Source organism: Cyanistes caeruleus, chromosome 4 (assembly GCF_971803275.1).
Source record: "Cyanistes caeruleus chromosome 4, bCyaCae1.hap1.1, whole genome shotgun sequence".
NCBI lineage: Eukaryota > Metazoa > Chordata > Aves > Passeriformes > Paridae > Cyanistes > Cyanistes caeruleus.
In genome coordinates, this window is record NC_141704.1 from 31,386,186 (window position 1) to 31,403,156 (window position 16,971).

General features: G+C 38.6%; 2 protein-coding genes across 5 annotated transcripts in view; one reads left to right on the forward strand and one right to left on the reverse strand.

Annotated features, from left to right (window-relative positions):
* The window catches only part of NCF4 (neutrophil cytosolic factor 4), a 53,623-nt gene that overhangs the window by 2,376 nt on the left and 34,276 nt on the right, over window positions 1-16,971 (forward strand). The window contains exon 1 of one of the 4 annotated variants that reach the window (XM_086887366.1): window positions 15,048-15,680. The exons of the other annotated variants lie outside the window; for them this stretch is intronic. Coding sequence (XP_086743492.1) covers window positions 15,664-15,680 — 17 coding nt within the window. The 5' untranslated portion in view covers window positions 15,048-15,663. Of the gene's footprint in view, window positions 1-15,047; window positions 15,681-16,971 lie in introns of those variants that run through there. 4 annotated transcript variants of the gene reach the window in all.
* PVALB (parvalbumin) lies at window positions 6,919-16,837 on the reverse strand. The gene is made up of 4 exons (XM_023935908.2): window positions 16,445-16,837; window positions 14,277-14,409; window positions 13,688-13,797; window positions 6,919-8,509 (listed from the first exon to the last, which is right to left on the reverse strand). The coding sequence occupies exons 1-4, from the start codon at window positions 16,503-16,505 to the stop codon at window positions 8,481-8,483; spliced, it is 333 nt and encodes a 110-aa protein (XP_023791676.1). The 5' UTR covers window positions 16,506-16,837; the 3' UTR covers window positions 6,919-8,480.

Consider the following 16,971-nt stretch of genomic DNA (forward strand, 5'->3'; position numbering starts at 1 on the left):
ATTAAACTGAGGTTGTGCACTCTTTTAGACTGAGGTATGGTTGATGTTCCAGATTCTGTCAGGCACTGCATAGGTCACTTCATTATCTTCTTCACAGAGCATACCTGTTATAAAGTGATTTTTTTCTGAGGCAGAGTTCACTAATATTACTAGGACTTGTTTCCACAGTTGTTCATCTGTCTATGCAAACATTCTGGGTATGTTCAGAACTGAGAAGGTTACAACCTGTAACTTGAACCTGCTGCCTGATAAAAGCTACTGTGGAAGAGCTGTAGATTTCTTTGGAGTAAGCAGTGCTTCTCAGGAGGGCATTAATGTTGAGGAAAAGGAATTAGTAGGTTTTTCTGTAAGAAATCTCTTAAATACAAAGTATTTCATCAGTTCTTTTTAAAATCTTCTGTTACTAAAAGGAAGCATTGTGACAAAATGGCATCAGCAGTTTCTTGTGAATGAATATTCAGAGTTCATGCAGCTTTTTAAATCCGCATAGATTCTTATAGGATTGACTATGAATGTTTATTGGTATGTCTGGAGAGCTGTGAAAACTGCAAGAAAGGATGTGTAAATTTTATTGTAGATTTCCATTCTTTACACTTCCCCCAAGCAGTGGAATAAATAGATACTCCATCTATTTTGAGGGCTACTTCATTTGGCATCCCCTAAAACCAGCTTTTATTTCTCTTCAGAGCGGGGCTATTAGCACAGAAGTGAGAATTTGGATGCTTTCTCTAGCTCTGTTGATAACACCATTATAGTTCAGGTCTTCAGATTTTGCTCTTTTGTGGTGGGGGCTGACACACAGATCTGAAGGCTTTTTGGCTGAGAATCGGTGCACTGAAATATAAGATGATTACAAAATGGTTGAATCAGCCAAAGGATTTGTTGGCAGTTACAACAGCCCTTTCTGACTGATCTGGAATATCTGCCATTTGTTTCTGATTTCCTCCGCTGGGAGGAAGTTAGAAATGGATGGCAGTTGTGGCATCAATGGAAAGTAGCAAATTACTAAATGTAGGGTAGGTACTTCTCCAAGATGTAAACTTGGTTCGAGTAAGCTAATTGGAACTGCTATGTCCTCTCTTCTGATGAATATGAAAGGAGGGAAAGATTTCTCAAGGATGCATTCAAATCCACAAGGATGAAGATAAAGAGAATTTCCGGAGAGTAATTACTCTGCATATGTCTGGAAAAATTCCAGCTTGAATCTTGATTTTCTTGTTCGTGCACATGGAAACTTGAAAAAGCACTGGGAAGGAACCCTGAAATCTTTATTTAATTTTTAATAATACTCCCCAGTGCAGTAGATAGTGGGTGGTTGATCAGGGAGCTGGAACACAGAAAGTTGTCTGGATCTCTCCATGGAGGAGTGTCTGTGACACACTGAAGGCTTGTTGTGGCCTTTTCTGTGGCCTGAGCCTTCCTAGCTGTGAGTGCCCTTATTGGAGCGATGGTGTCGTGCTCTCCTGCACAGGGGGATTGGATGCCGGGGAAGGAGCACTGAGTGTGCTCCTGCATCCCAGGGAAGGGGTTAATCTGTCAAACAGAGAATACATGAATATGTGACAGCTTTAAATGAGCTACCCACAATTCCAGCATGCCAGTCATTATGTGCTGATGATGACTATGATAGCAGCTGGGGATCTTTTTTTGGATCTCTAGCTGCTGTCTGCTTAGAAGGCAGATGCTAGGCTTTCACTAATGCTGTATCTTATGTTAAAAACTGCAAGACAGATTACATTCAAATAATGAGATTTATTAAAAAATAAAAGTTAATGTTTGGGTTTATATCCTATTTTTTTTAGGCTTTGAATGTTCAAGGTTTTCTCTGATGGCATGACAGCTGAATTTTTTTTCTTTTTGCTGAAAACTAAGATTCAACCATGTGACTCCAAGACTTGGAGGTTTTATGGAGGAAGAAGGAAAAGAAAAATATTTGAGACTCTTAATTAAATTTTAAAAAGTTTACAACACTCTGTTTTCTATTCTCTTCCCTTATATAACATGCTAAATTTTGAGGCACCAACATTTTCACCTTAATGATATCCTTTCTTTTCAAGGTCAATTTATTATAATGGATTTATATTGTAATAAAATATCTTCTGCTCCAGGCTTTTCAAATCCTCACTCTAATCATCCCAGTACTTCCTGCTCTGGATTTCCTTTTCCTGAGACCTTGAATTTCAATGTTGTTCACCCTCTGACCTCTGTCTCAAAGCTCTCTGTCCATTTACTTCCTACTTCAGAAGCAAGGCTCCTGTTCCTGCCTTCCCAATAGCTCCTCACACCAGCTACTTCCTTCCCATTTGTGGCTGAGCCTTTCTGGTCAAAATCTTTGTGGCTTTCTTCCTACAGATGTAGGGTCTTGATTCCTGCTTCTGATGAAGCCTTGAATTTCTGGGCTACACAGTGAACTGATAAAAATTCTGAGGGAGAAGGATTCAGAGCTTGTAAAAATAGGATAAAAAATTACGTGGGAGCCCTTCATTGTTACTTGTTCAATGCTTTGTATTCAACAGAGTAGATGGAATTTCAGGTTAATTTTGACCTATCAGACCTTCATTGGGAGATAATTTAAGTTCTATTGTATCAGTTACCTTTCAAGCATTCGAAATGAAGATGCATTTGAACACTAGGATCCTCAACAGCCCATAAAAGATAGAGACTCATGAAGCCTATGGGCAAATGTCTCTTAAGACTCTGCCTTGCTAAGAAGGATCTCACGTGTGAACAAGGAAGTTAATATATGCAGAGAGAACAGAAAAACACTGGCTCTAGTAATGGAGGTTGTTACAGAACATAATTGAACACTGACTGCAGCAAAGCTAAAAGGAGACTTGCATTACAATGACAAAAAATCTTTATTTTTTCCCCTAACCTCTGATTTCAGCTGTCTGACTAAGAGCAGGTGCTGGGCAATAGCTCAATTTCAACAACCCATTGCAGCTGAAAGAGTAGATGCAATTGTGCTGCATCCAGCAAAATTGAAAATTGCTTTAAAGGAGAGGAATGCAAATGTTTTTAAGACAAAATCTTCATTCATCTGCAGAATGAAGCATAAAATTAGCACAGCCTCATAATTTTTATTCCTCTTTATAAAGCAGTAATAACTGTGAGATAATTTGCTATTTCTTATATATTTTAGTATCTTTCTAGTGATACATTTTTAAGCTGAATTGCATTGTGAATACACAGGGAGTAAAATTTGTTAACAATTAAAATGTTATAAATTAAAAAAAATCCTTCCAGACCATGTTTCCAAAAGCTGAAAATGTCTCTGAACCATTTGAGTTTTCAGCAATCCTTGGACCTTCCCTCCATTAATCAATAGTTAAGCCTTTGACCTCTGGTCCTGCACCTCTCATGACCCATCTGGAGTCATAGAATGGTTTGTGCAATGAGGGACCTTAAAGTCCATCCCATTCCAGCCCCAATGCCACTAGACCAGCTTGCTCCAAGCCCCATCCAACCTGGTCTTGAGCACTTCCAGGGATGGCACATCCACGGCTCCTCTGGGCAACCTGTGTCAGTAAAGAATTTTTTCCTAATGTTAGATGTAAATGTACATTCATAGAGAATTACCATGTTCTTACCACCTGAAGGCCTAAGTTAATGCCAGTGTTGTGCCACTGTAATACCAGTGAAACCAACTGTATTTCTGTACATAAACCTCACAAAGCATCTCCTGGAGTTAAAAACTGTTGTGGCAATATGAGTTGAACAAGCTGATCCAGGTACTGACAAGATCCTTTCACTTAGATTTTCCTAGGTGGGAGACTGAATGAATTTATGAAAGAAGTATCTTTTCTAGCTGCATGTTCCATAGGCTTATTAGCTTAGGGCTTCTTGTTAGTTCCATAAACTTTTCAGTATTTATGTTTGGATCATCTGATCCATTCACTATTCTAGTTCATGCAGTTCCTTCTATTTTTCTGGTTGCTGGAGAAGGGACTCTAGTATTCATATGCATTTTAACTTCTGCCTTTAAAGGTGCATCAGCCTTTGTTAAGCTTTGCTTATTTGCTTATTGACCAGAAGGGCACTAACCAGAAATGTACTTCCTCCCTTGTGAAACAATTATCCCACCTTAAGAGATCCTACAGTCAAACAGGAAAGTTTTGATGATTGATCTGTCATGCAGACAGCTAACCCTATTTAAATACATTTGTCTTCACTTTCCTGTGTTTAGGAGAAATGTAATTTTAAATGTCTAGAGAGTGTTGGGATTTCCAAAGGGTGTGTCTCTGGAAAAGAGAATCAGCTAAAGTGCTTGCTCAGAATGAAGGAGCAGGAGCTCAGGTTCAAGCCCATGTTAGCAGTGAGAGAGTCCAGGACTTAGAGGAGATATTTAGTCGCCAGCCTAAAGCCAGTGCTCTTCTCTCTGTATTACCCATGGCTCCTGAGGGGGGTTAGAACAAGAATGTCAGCATGTAATTTAACCACAGCTGGATTTTGGTGTGCGCGCCTTATAATTTCTATTTCATTTGAAGTTGCTTTATAAATAAAAGAATGGGTTACTATCATCCAGCCATTTAAATGCCAATCTAAGATTTTAGAGTCAAATTAAGTTATTTTTACATTATGCTCATTAATAAAAATTTTGTAAGCTAATTTGTGACTTCAGTGAACCTTTGGGCCCAATTTTTGATGTTTTGTTAAGGCAAGACTTGTTGCAAATATTGTGCAATGCTGCAGTGTGTAATTCCATAGCAATATTCACTCTGTTTTGAACAGAATGTTGTTAATGTTTAGCTACTCTAGACAGAGGCTCTGCTAAAACTGTGTGTGTGTTGCAGGAAAGGGAAGCGTGAATTACATTACCAGTCTTCAAAAATATTTTGTTTAGTTAGAAAAGGCAAAAGAAGCAAACAAACAACCTTTGCATTGATAAAAGGAAGTGTGGAAGCAATCTCAGGACATTAGGCAGTGTTGATCTCAGGACTTGGTAGATAGACTGTAAATATAAATCCTAGCTCAGTTTCTGTAAGGTGAACAGGTGTTATGGCCTGCAGTCCATTGATTCCCAAAATAAGACATGTGGAAAACTGCTGATCCATGAAACTCCATTAAGAGCTTGGCAGGACCCTTAAAGCATAAACAATTATGCATTTGTTGGTTAAGGATTTAGTAATGGTAAATGGTGATTGGAGAAATCTTAAGAGTTAGTGACAGTCTGCTAATGCAAACTCTTTCTGTTAAATGCTAATGTAATTTGTCAGGAAGTGATGGTTTAGCTATGACTTGAAGATTTGGCTTTTCCTCTTGAATTGTAGCTCAGAGCAAGCAATTTCTTCTCCAGCAATACAGAATTCCAGTATGAGCAAGTAATGCTTATTTTTTTATTTGTCATTCAATTATGTCTCATTGCAAACCATTGGATATTAATCTGAGTAAAGGATATGTACTGACTATTTAAAAATTTGTCTTCAACGGGATGGCTAAAGTATTTTTTTTTTTTTTCATAACTTCTGCTGTATTACAACAGGAAAGCAAATTATGGAACGTTTACTGTTCAGGGCAAAGAAGATGTAAAATGGCAATTAAGAAATTTAAGGTAAATGTTTATTGGAGAAATGTAATTTTGCTCCTTTGCTTATGCATCTGAAAATTAAAACATCTTTCTTCATGAAACAGTAAATTGCAGGGTGGTGTTTTTGTATTTGTCAAGCATACTGTAATCCACACTGTGCAGAAAGCCTGATTAAATTATGTAGCAAATTCTGCTTTCTTCAGGCTTTACAGCGGTTTCTGTGACAGCCTCAAAGACATTAAAGCAAGAGCTATATATAAGAATGAATAATTTAATATTTTGTATATGAAATGTTTTGTTTTATATTTTATTGTATTTCAAATTTGACATTTGTTTGCTGTATTTTGAGTCATGGCTAGATAACATCCAAATAAAAGGAAAACTTAAATGTTTTTAAAATTTGAAATAAAACAATTGAAGAATTGGAGAAGATTTGGAAGAAATTTGTGTGGGGAAAAATAAGAGTCTAAGAGAAACATTGAAGATCCAGCAGTGGAAGGAAACCAGTAGTTTGATGGCAATTGATAAACCAATCATTTTGCCTCTGGGCAGAGATTTACTTATATTACACTTGTATTTGAATTTTTATTTTCTTTGGCAATAGATGCATATTGAAATTTGAACTTTTAATTTAAAGTGCAGTTGGGAGGAGGGGGGAAAAAAGTGTGTTTAAATAGAGCTTTTGAGAATTCTGAGTATAAGATCTCAGAATTCAGGATCTGAGTTGCATATTTGAATAAATTGACCAAATGCAGGTTTAGAATATCTTTTACTGTCAGCATGAAAAGTAGAGATGGTATTTTGGAGGTCTTTCTACTCAATGTAACTTTTTCAGTTTGCAAATAAAGGACATTTCTTTTCATTTTCTCCATTACTCTATGGCTGAAAATTATCAGGCCAAATTAGGCACTCAGTGTTGCTTGTTCCAGATTGAGGTAACAACATGAAGAGAGACTGAAACAGGGATCATTGCGGTATTCAGACTTCTATGCTAGTGAAATATCGCCATTGATATTGCTGTAATTTGATTTATTTCACATAATCTGCTACAATTATTTTTTTAGTCCCATTAGTGTATTTATTTAGTATTTGTTCTATAGTCTTTATTTTTTTTTTCCAACCCCCTCGATAAAATCTCAGCTTTCGTGCCATCCAGTGAAGCATTAAAATACAAATCCTTGCAGCTTCAGAGAATAAAAAGGGAGTATAAAGGGCTTTGTTTATCCAGCGACTTTTATGTCGGTTCTCGAATTCCCCGGCCCTTCACTGTCGCTGCTGCAGCAGCGTGGTGCCTTTTCGGTAGCCCTGTGCGCTCCTGTAATGTGGTTTTATTGCCACGCGAGGTCAGCAGCTGCCGAGAAAAAGCAGCAAATAAACTCGCTTCAACGCAATCCGTTTTCATTTGCTTTATTTAGAATACTTAAAAATCAATACATCCTTCAGAACCGTATATACAGTGTGCAAAACCAAAGGGTTTCTTTTGAATGCACAGCATCTTCAGCAAAAAGTCTTCCTTGCGAGTTACTACAGAGTGAGGATCTAGAATGGCTTTAGGGAACGTGTATTGGCTTCCCGAGTAGCATTGGGTAATCGCTGTGGCAGAGGATGGTATTCTGTACAGTGGGATGATGACAGGGTTTCAGCCTTATCTTTGTGTCTCCACTAAATTGGTGATAATAAATCTAAATTGAATAAGGTATTATTGCTGCAGGGAATAGTTTGGAATACAGAAATGGAAAATACGCTTTCTTTATACTGCAGTAATAATCAATGTTTTGTCAAGTTGCTGGGGAGATGTTGCCTGAAAATATTTTCCCCTTGCTTTAGTCTTTGCTTTAAAAGCAAAACGCCCCCAACAACACTGGTAAAAAGCATAAGATTGGTGCCAAAGTTACTGAACAGGATTTGGGAAATAAGTTTTGAGCTCTGTCATAGGCTTACTATTGGCTAATAATTTCCTTAGCATAAGTCTCAGTTTCCTATATATAATTCCAAAGAAGACATTCACTTCCCTGGTAAAGTTTTTGAATAAAATCTTTTTGATGGGATTTTCTGATTTACTGTTTTAACAGTAGGATTATCAACTGCAGCATCACACCTGAATCTCGGTGTTCTTTCTCCTGAAATTCATAGTTATTTCTTGTGAGTATGCCATTCTTCCTGTCCTAGATAGTTGTGTAACACTACTAGTAAACATACCCTGTGTTTCAGAAGTGACTACTTTTTAATAATTTATGAAGTTATCTTCATGTATGATTGGCACCAACTGATATTCCTGTCAAACCTTTTATGCAAAAATCCCCCTGCACTGGGTAAATTTAAAAAATTATACAGATCAACTTACTGATCACCAAAATGCAGCAGGGGAGATGTAGTTTAAATATTAGGAAATACTTTTTTGCTATAACACTGATTAAGTTGGAAGAACAAACTGCCAAATGAAGTTGGGTAATTGCCATCACTAGAGATTTTCCATCACTAGAGATTTTCCACGCTATGAGTACACATCCATTTAGCAGGGATGGCTTAAAAATAATGCAGTCAGTTTTGCCACAGTTCAGGACTTGGACTGAATGACTTACTATATGCATGTTTTATCCCAAATAATTTTTTTAAATTTCTTCCTACTTTACCCTAGCTAGGGATAAAGCAGCAGGGATGTCAGGAAACAAAAAAAACCAAAACAAAACAAGTAACGTTTTCTCTCAGTGTGTGCCAAGCCTACATGAAATAAGAAACAAGTTGTAGTGAGAGAGAAGAAAGCCCAGATTGATGTGACCTTTATTATTTTAACAGTGTCTTTCAGCACAATTACAGAGTTGCAGGATTGCAGAGAACAGAGCTGGAGTATAAAATAACATAAATAAATAGAACAGGAGCCAAAGCAGTCAGCAGGAGGTGGTTGGAATTGGGCAGTGAAGGGTGGGTGAAGGGTTTGCATTGGTCAAAGCCTTTATGATTCAGCCACCATAGTTGCAAATTCTGGAGAAAGGAAAGAATTTTAAAAAATATTTTAAAAAACAAAATTTAAAGAAGGAGGAAGCATATTACAAGGAATACAGAGTCATTGGTGTAGCAGAAATATCACAATAAAGAAGAGCAAAGAAATCCAAGTTAATTAAAGGGAAAGTATGATTTGGGAAATCTTACAGTGAAATGAAAGGGAGAAATGCTATACATGCCAGACTGTAAGACTTCTACCACTCTTCATCTGAAGAACTTGATTAGTTCTCAGTTATTTCTTTGTAAATCTCAATGGGATGAAGGCAAGAACTAGAAATTTAATCTTTCAGTGAGATAAATTTCCTTTCTATCACAGTTTGGCAAAGAGAATCATTAATGAGACTTTCAAAGTATTCATGTCCCATATTATAATTCTATTGCATTTAAACTCAATTTTGTAATTGTAAATTGAGTGAAAATGACAGATTACAAAAACAGAAGGCTCATACCAACCTATGTAGCAATTCTGACTGTGTTGTAAGAATTAGAAAAATTCCTGTGGTGTCAAGAGAGCCAGGATTTGACCCTCTGGCTTTTATTAGTGGTACATCCATAATATTTACATAAACTTATCTATCTGCAGTTTGGGGTTATTTTAGTGTATATAATGCCTTTCAGCAGGGAGATAAAGCATGGAAAAGGCACATTTGTATCCTGGTGAATAGCTGCCTGGTTATAATTCCTAACTCCATCTAACCTTGGAAGAGTTACACATGAGAATACCTTGCACAGTTGTATGTGCCTCAGAGCACTGAAAATGACAGACTGGAGGGAATCCCAAGAAGGGCAACAAAGATGATAAAGGGATTAGAGGATATGCAGAGAGAGTGGTTTATGGTTTTAACATAATCAGCTGAGAGGAAAATGACAAATAGGGGATGCAGTAGTCTGTAAAGGCTCAAGAAAAAATTACTGAAGTTTGACATAATGAAGAGTAAAGTCTGGCAACTGAAAAAGATAGAAGATGAAAATTAGGCATTTTAAAGAATATTCTAGTGTTCAGTTGAAAAATGCTTATCTCTAAACATGTGAGATCATAATTGACTGTTGTGTGCAAACAGATAGCACTTTTGATGGTGTGTCCAAAATACATGTTGCCAAATGCAGACAAACCAGACTGAGAAATAAAAAATGTCAGAGGGTTTAAATTAATTCCAAATTTATCCATCGTTTTGAAAGATGTAAATCCAAATTAGGATTAGTGATGCAGATTACTTAACACAAAACATGTATAAATCCTGTACATGGTGGGTACATAGACTGAAAGTGTTGCAAACTGAATTTAAGAGATAACATAAAGTGCTTGTGATAAAAACCCCAACTATTCTGGGCAGAAAAGGAGAAAGGCTATGATTATTAAATCTCTGTGTGAATAAGTCCCGCAGAGAGAAACATGAACCGCAATGGATCAAACCTTTCCAAAAGGGAAAACTAACTATGCATATACTGTTAAAACAAGTTGTCATACTTACTACAGCTAAATTAAATACCTTTTATAATCATTTGTGTCTACAGAATATGTTTGGAAAAGGTTATTCAGACTTGCAACCAACTATTTTCTATAATACATTTTGATAGTACTATTATCACTTAATAGCAATATATTTCACAGGTATTTTCTGATAGCCAGCAAGCCATAAAATATTCCTTCTTGCATAATTGCAACAATTTCACTTTTCCCAGGATTTTCAATGTATTTTAAATATTTCAAAGATGTTCCAGTTGAATAATCTTCTAAATTAATTCAGTACTCATTTTTGCATGAGGGTTAGTCCAACCACAGGTGGCTTGTGGAAGCATTGTTACAAAGTGTACTTATATATGCAAAACTTCTGAGATAATGCACTATATATCATTCCCTTGTAAATGGTTACTACCTCTCACTGGCCTGTTAGTAAGGGAATCCTTGTGATTTAGTATATCATTGTTTCCAGTTGTAGTTACCCTTCCAAACAAAATTAAGTTATATCTTTCTTTGCACAAATAGTGGCTTTAAATTGCAAGGATTTAGACCATTTTGTCATGTAAAATAATTTACTAGCTGTTTTGTATCAAAGCTCTGACTTAAAAGGAGAGGACTGTTTCACTGTGTTCAGTAAAGTTTAGTACTATATACCAGCCTAATGCATGCCCTCTGGTATTTTACTGAAATGACAGACATGATTACAGAGGACATGTTGTAGGCTCATGATTTCTCTCACCAGACTGTGTTTTTTACATTTTCTTTACAACAGCAAGTCTGTTTAGGAAACTTTATAACTAATGACTTATACTAATATATTTTGGAAGATACAAGAGCACAAAGCAGGATAAGAAAAGAAGGAATTCCAAATTTTTTTGTTTGTTTGTTTGTTTGTTTTTTGTTTTTTGTTATGGCTTTTTCAACATTCTGATATACAGGGATACAAATATGGATTTGTGTTGCCTACAGTGGATGATCTTTGAAAGTTCTCTATGTATTTTCTCAAGTCTATTAATATCAAGAAACTAAAAAGCACAATGTGCATGTCCAATGCCAATAAACAAAATAGATTTAAAACAATATGATGACTAGAAATTTTCATACTTTTTTTCCTCTTTCTTATAAAAGAAATAAAGGAAAAGAAATATTTTCCTGAAGCTACTAGAGCTGCTTCAGCATCATTTTTCAGCCTGATGTGGAAACTAAGGTTGCTTGTGTAATGGGGTAACCTGGCCATGAGCTGCAATTTTTTCTCAGATTCATCATCTCCTGACCACATTGGTGGAATATGGAGGGGGTTTGACACTGCACAGAAAATGGTCACATCTTACAGGAACTAGCTGCAAGTTTTCAGCTCTTTGCTTCATTGGCCTCAAGTTCAAACCGTGATCAGACAAGAGGTAAACTGCTGAAGCTATTTCAGAGCTGAATGGTCTTGCAGGAATGAGAAAAGGTTTAAAGCAAGAGATATAAGAGAAAATTTGTAATGTGAGACCCCGGCTAGAAGAAGGCTGATTAGGTTGGGATTAATGTTTGTGATGATACGTCTGAGAAAGTTGTCTCTGTGGTGTTAAAAATCCCTAAAGATCAGTTCTTACAACTGCTGTGGGCTCCTGAGGGACAGCATTCAGGGGCCATCAGGAGAATTAACATTAACCCCTGTGAAAGGCTGCTTGTTTGCCATCGTTTAGTGATTTAGGAAGTAGATGTTTGAAACAAAGAGTGGAAGTAAAGCCTGAAAATTCAGCTGCAGGAAACAAAATTGGTTCACAAAAGGAATACAGCATTGCAATACTGCATATGAGTGTGAGGTACATTTATGACTTGATGTTTTATTTACATTTGCATTTATAGTCTTGAATTGGATTTATGGGCCGAAGCATAAGCTGGGAAGTATCTGGAAGTATCCTACTCATCCTCATCCTGTTAAGTTTTTTTACGTATTTCAGTCCTTTCTGATGTAAAAATTGGCTGTTAAAGTCAAATTTAAGAAATGGGTAAGAAACTGGTAGTGTTGTACCTAGGGATATGGTCAGAAGAATCAATAGAAAAAAGCCACATCATTCTCTTCTCATTATCAAGTGTAAACACAGAGTAATTCCATTTTAAAGTTAGGGAACAGTAAAAGCTGCAGAAGAAAGAGATAAGGAGAAGAGGCATTTCATATTGCTTTATTCCAGTATACTGGGTTTCAGGCATTGTTTTGAAGAAAAAAGTTATGGTAGTCTTAAATATAAAGGTTAATCCTGTATTTTCCTGTACAAGCCAAAATCATTATGCAATATTGTTCTTTTATTCCAATTAAAGCTAGTTTTGATTTGCAGCCTTCTGGAATAGCTGAAAATTTATCTAAGGCTGGTGGATCAGCTGTAAGCTTACTTACCTGAATAAAGTTTTCTTTTGAAACACTTGCTCAGTGATTTTAGTACTACTAACACTTATTTTAATGTGTATAAAGAAGACCTATGTAATAAAGAATATGAAGTTCCAAGAAATGGCACTCACACTGGATTCAGTGACACTGCTGAAGTGTAGGAGCTTTGCCTAAGCCTTCATATAGTCATGACTGGAGAAATTAAGAGGCTTGGTCTAGGAACATGGCCATAGTCACTGATATGCCAGTGTGCATCACCTGACTGATATGTCAGTGGCTGACTTTGTGTGTCATCTTCTAAGCTGGCAGAGTGTGTTAGTTAACTTTGCTTTTTATTTCTCTTTTAATTGACCTTTTTATTTTTTTGAGATAACATTTTTGAAAAATATCAGAGATTAGTTAAACACAGAGAGATATGAGGGGGTTTAGGTATTTTTTAGATTTCAACTTATTATATGGCTTATTGATATGTCAAAACCCTAGCAATTGCCTGCTCTCTAGGTGATTTAGTACTCTGGCCACAAACTTCTATCTCCTGCAATGAGGAAAGCTTTAGTTTAGAATTGCATCTTTTCTTGTCTCCTTCAGTGTGTTTCATTCACTCTTACCTCCAAAAAAGAGAAAAAAGGAGAAATTTTGTATGTGGGCTAAGCTGATTCATCCCAAGGGGGAATAGAAAACAGGACTAGCTTTTTAAGCAATGCTGTGAGAGGAAAAATTGTTCTTTTCTTGTATTTCTCATATTCAGTAAAAGGGAGTGACAAGCTTTCTTAGGTGTGAAGGCCCACGTAAACACTAGCATAAGCTGGATAGACTGTTATTGTATAGAAATTCTGTAGCAAAATGGGTGTACTTTGAATTTTAAGAGCATTGCTTTGCTAAGTCATGAACTACTTTCCTGCTAACGTAACATCAAGCAGAAATGCTGGCGCTCAGCTATTATTCTTTCCAAGCTTTGTAGTCAAGCCTCAGTCCCTGAACTCATAGTGCCCTGATCCTTACTCCGTTGATATCACCAGAGAAATTACAGTAATTGAGGTAGAGTTTGGCTGGGTACTCAGTCCTGCGCTGCGGAGTGCCCGACCCACAGCCGGGTTCTGGGAGCTCCTGCCCCCTCTAGTGTCACAACTCGGCTCCTCTTCCTCTAACGCCTCCAAGCAAGGCATGGCAAATGGAGCAGGGCTTGGCATTCATTAAACCCAAACTGCTTTTTGCCCTTCAGAAGGTCACAGCCCCCCGTGATTCCTGGGTTTCCTCAGTTCTTGTGTGTAAGGGTAACATTCGGTTGTTACTGTCAAAGTTTACTCCTTTAATTACATACCATCAGCGCCAATTTTACCATCACCGTCCTTATCTCCAGCAGCCAGAAGTGCCTTTGTTTCTTTGTCTGATAGGTCTCTTCCTTCTGGGGTAAAGCCCTTCAGGACAAACCTAGGAAGGACGAATAGGAAAAAAAAGGAAGGTTTGTTTTGGTTTTTTTGTTTGTTTGTTTGTTTTTGGTTTGGTTTGTTGTTTGTTTTGGTTTGTGGTTTTTTTTTTTTCCACAGAACAATTGCACTTCATATTTATTTGTACCACTGATTTTAGACACAAGTTAGAATCCAGCGTTGTGTCTTCTGTTGTTGACCTTCTTTAACATTCAGAAGTAGTTTACTCTGACATTGCATTTGGCTGAAGAACTACCTGTAAGGTATTGACCATTCATGTGTTTCAGGGATCCCACAATCCAAGTGGCAACTAGCTATCTCCAACACTCTTTAGATGATGTGCTCAGCAAACAACTGGCGTAGCACACAAATACTAGTCAAGAGTTTGAGCTGTGTGTTACTACCTAGAGTCTTGTAAAAATAACCCACAGGAAATTAGAGTCCTTAGGTGGGGATATTTGAGAGGGATGTAACTTTACTTACTTCAATTCTTCCTCCTCAATGAAGCCGCTCTGATCTTTATCAAGAATATGGAAAACCTTCTTCACGTCTTCTGGGCTTTTCTTTTTCAATCCTACCATCTCGAAAAACTTTTTGTAGTTAAAAGATTCAGCCGCTGTAAGAGATGAAAAACCAGAGAACTGCTTAGAAAAGTCATTGAAACACACACACCAACACATACCCGTGGTTTTCTTCCGTGCTTGCTGTTTTTCCTGCCCCGGGAGGAACAGTGGAGCACAGCTTTGGTAGGTGCTGGGTGTACTCAGTGTAATCGTCCGTGCTTCACAGGTGCTAATGGAAATAAACAGTGGGGCAGAGAGGCAATATCTCGGTTTTTCAGATGAAGAGCTGAGCTACAGAAGGATGAGACTTGCCCAAGGTCACACAAGAAGTCTGTGATAGACTTGGGAGCTTTGGGAGCTGAGGTCTAATGTGCTTGGTCTCATTTCAGTGCCTTAAACCTTTTTTTGTTTTTGTTTTTGGTTTTCTTGTTTGGTTGGGTTTTTTGTTTGTTTGTTTTTGTTATTGGTTTGTGGTTTTTTTGGCTAAGTTTTACACTGGAACAGACATCTGAGAGCAGTCTATTAGATAGCTGTCACTTTTTGACATTTCCACCCCTGGAAAAAAAAACCAACAACAACAACAACAAAAACATACCCTAAAAAATGCTCGTGCTCAAGCATTAACGAGAAATATTTCAGAGCACTGTCTGTTTTTTTTTTGTTTTTTTTTCCTGGAGACTTACTAGAAATCAGTGTTTGCATTTCAACCGCGGAAGGAATGTGCAGTCGTGGTGTGTGTGTGAGCTCAGACACTGCAAGGGAGCGCTGCACGGGCTGCCTCGCAAGACCTTGTGAGGAGCTGTCTCCGGGGAGGAAAGAAACAAACAACCCGGAGCCCTTGAAATCGGAGCCCATTTACCTGCTCCACCTCCCTCGTCCTTTAACCGCAGCCGCTTTTGTCCCACCCAGGTAGCCTAACAACTGAGATGTGGATTAGAAATAGCACGCAGTGACCTCCAAAACGTGCGGTGGACTTTTTTTTTTTTTTTTTTCCATTCCTCATGCGTTCTTATTCCCGCCGCATTAAATTTTCCCATTACATAAAATTAAGGAGGCTCGGTCTTCCGTGATCTGCCTGACTGAGATCTGTCATTAGTTGCTGCTAATTGCATCTGCTCCGGGACTTGGAGATGGCCATAGAACAATGGAAGCTAATGAGTAAAACAGCTGCTGGATCCAGCAAAGCAATTTGTCGCTCCCTCTCACTCTCCGGCTTGTGAGCGGAGCCAGGCTCAGCGGCTCTTGCGCTTCTGTCTGTTCGGGAAGGTCATCGCACAGAGCAGGACAGACAGAGGCGGCTCCCCGGGATGGTGCGGTCAGCCAGGTAGTTTGGGGGAGGGGGGCATAGCGCGCATCCCGGAGCACCATTTCTGCCTTTCTTTGGGAGCATCCTTAACTGCCTGAATCTCTGTAAGCACCAGGAGGGTTTGCTGTCAGTTCGGGGGTCGCGATGAGTGAGAGCGGTGGGGAACATCTGATACTCGGAGGAGTCTGAGAGGGAAGTGTGGACCACTGCAGCCATTCGACCTGCAGGGAGCCCCTGCAGTCGAGCAGTGCTCCCGCTTGCTCTACTGTTGCCTTCTGTCCATCCCGAAAAGCAAAGCCCTCCCGGGGATACTGCATAGGAAGCACAAGAGTGGTTTCTTATATCCTTGAAACGGGAAACAGCAGTTCTGTAACATCTGAAACTAAATTTCAGGAGTGAGAGGGAAGCTGCCGACATCCACTGCTGACTTCTCTATCCCACACCAAGATATAATGCAGCTTGGTTCGCCGAGGGGTTTGTTCCCTTTGAAAGTATCCTCTTAGTAGAGGCAAAGTCTGTCCGCAGTTACTGCTTACTTTCCTTTAAAATAAACATTTCACCTCCCTAATGTGCAGGACAACTTTGCTGAGGATGCAGCCTTGTACTTCATAAACCTGTCAGAGGCATTCGTTGAACATCTGAAAACACATCCTCATTTGAAATTTTGTCTAGCTAGTTCCTCTAATCTTCCCATAGCTGAAATAAATGCACAGCTATCCTAACCTGAAGAGATGAAAGGAGTAAAAGAGAGAAGAAAAAAAAAAATAGAAAAAAGCACTCACCTGAAAAGGCTCCCACAGCCTTCTTGATATCCTCAGCGCTGAGCAAGTCAGTCATAGCCATCCTGCAACTGTTTGAACAGGGAAGCAAGTGCGAAAAGATTAAAAAGTGCTTTTCTCATCATTTCTGCTCATATGACCAAAGCTGCAGTGCTGTGTGGGGATGGCACACCGGGAAAGGCTGGACCTGTGCCAGCTCTATAGCTCTGCGTGGATAAGTGCTGTGGGCTGTCGCTCTCCAGTTTGCAGAGCACCAAGTAGTCCACAGCCGTGAGGGTTCAGCTAAAGAGAGGGCACGGGGATGCCTCTGTGGGGACTGGGGTGGGGGAGGATGCGGGTGGGGGTCGCTCCCTGGGAGGCTGGAGCCTAAGCCTTACTGGAACAGTGCCAGAGTCTGCTGTGATACCGGCTGGAGAAAGAGTTTTGCCAAGGTCAAGTCCTCGGGTGCAGTGGACAAACTAGTGGTGCAGAGCAGAGCCTTTTCCTTTAGTAAGTCAGGATGAGCTTTACCAGTTAGATTCGGTGACGAG

What these genes read in the sequence shown, in the direction of transcription:
- PVALB (XM_023935908.2), bottom strand. Translation starts at nt 16,505, where the DNA reads ATGGCTATGACTGACTTGCTCAGCGCTGAGGATATCAAGAAGGCTGTG. An exon ending in ATTGAGGAGGAAGAATTGAA is followed by an intron (nt 13,798 to 14,276) that starts GTAAGTAAAGTT and finishes CGTCCTTCCTAG; the next exon opens with GTTTGTCCTGAAGGGCTTTA. An exon ending in TGGTAAAATTGGCGCTGATG is followed by an intron (nt 8,510 to 13,687) that starts GTATGTAATTAA and finishes TCCTTTCTCCAG; the next exon opens with AATTTGCAACTATGGTGGCT.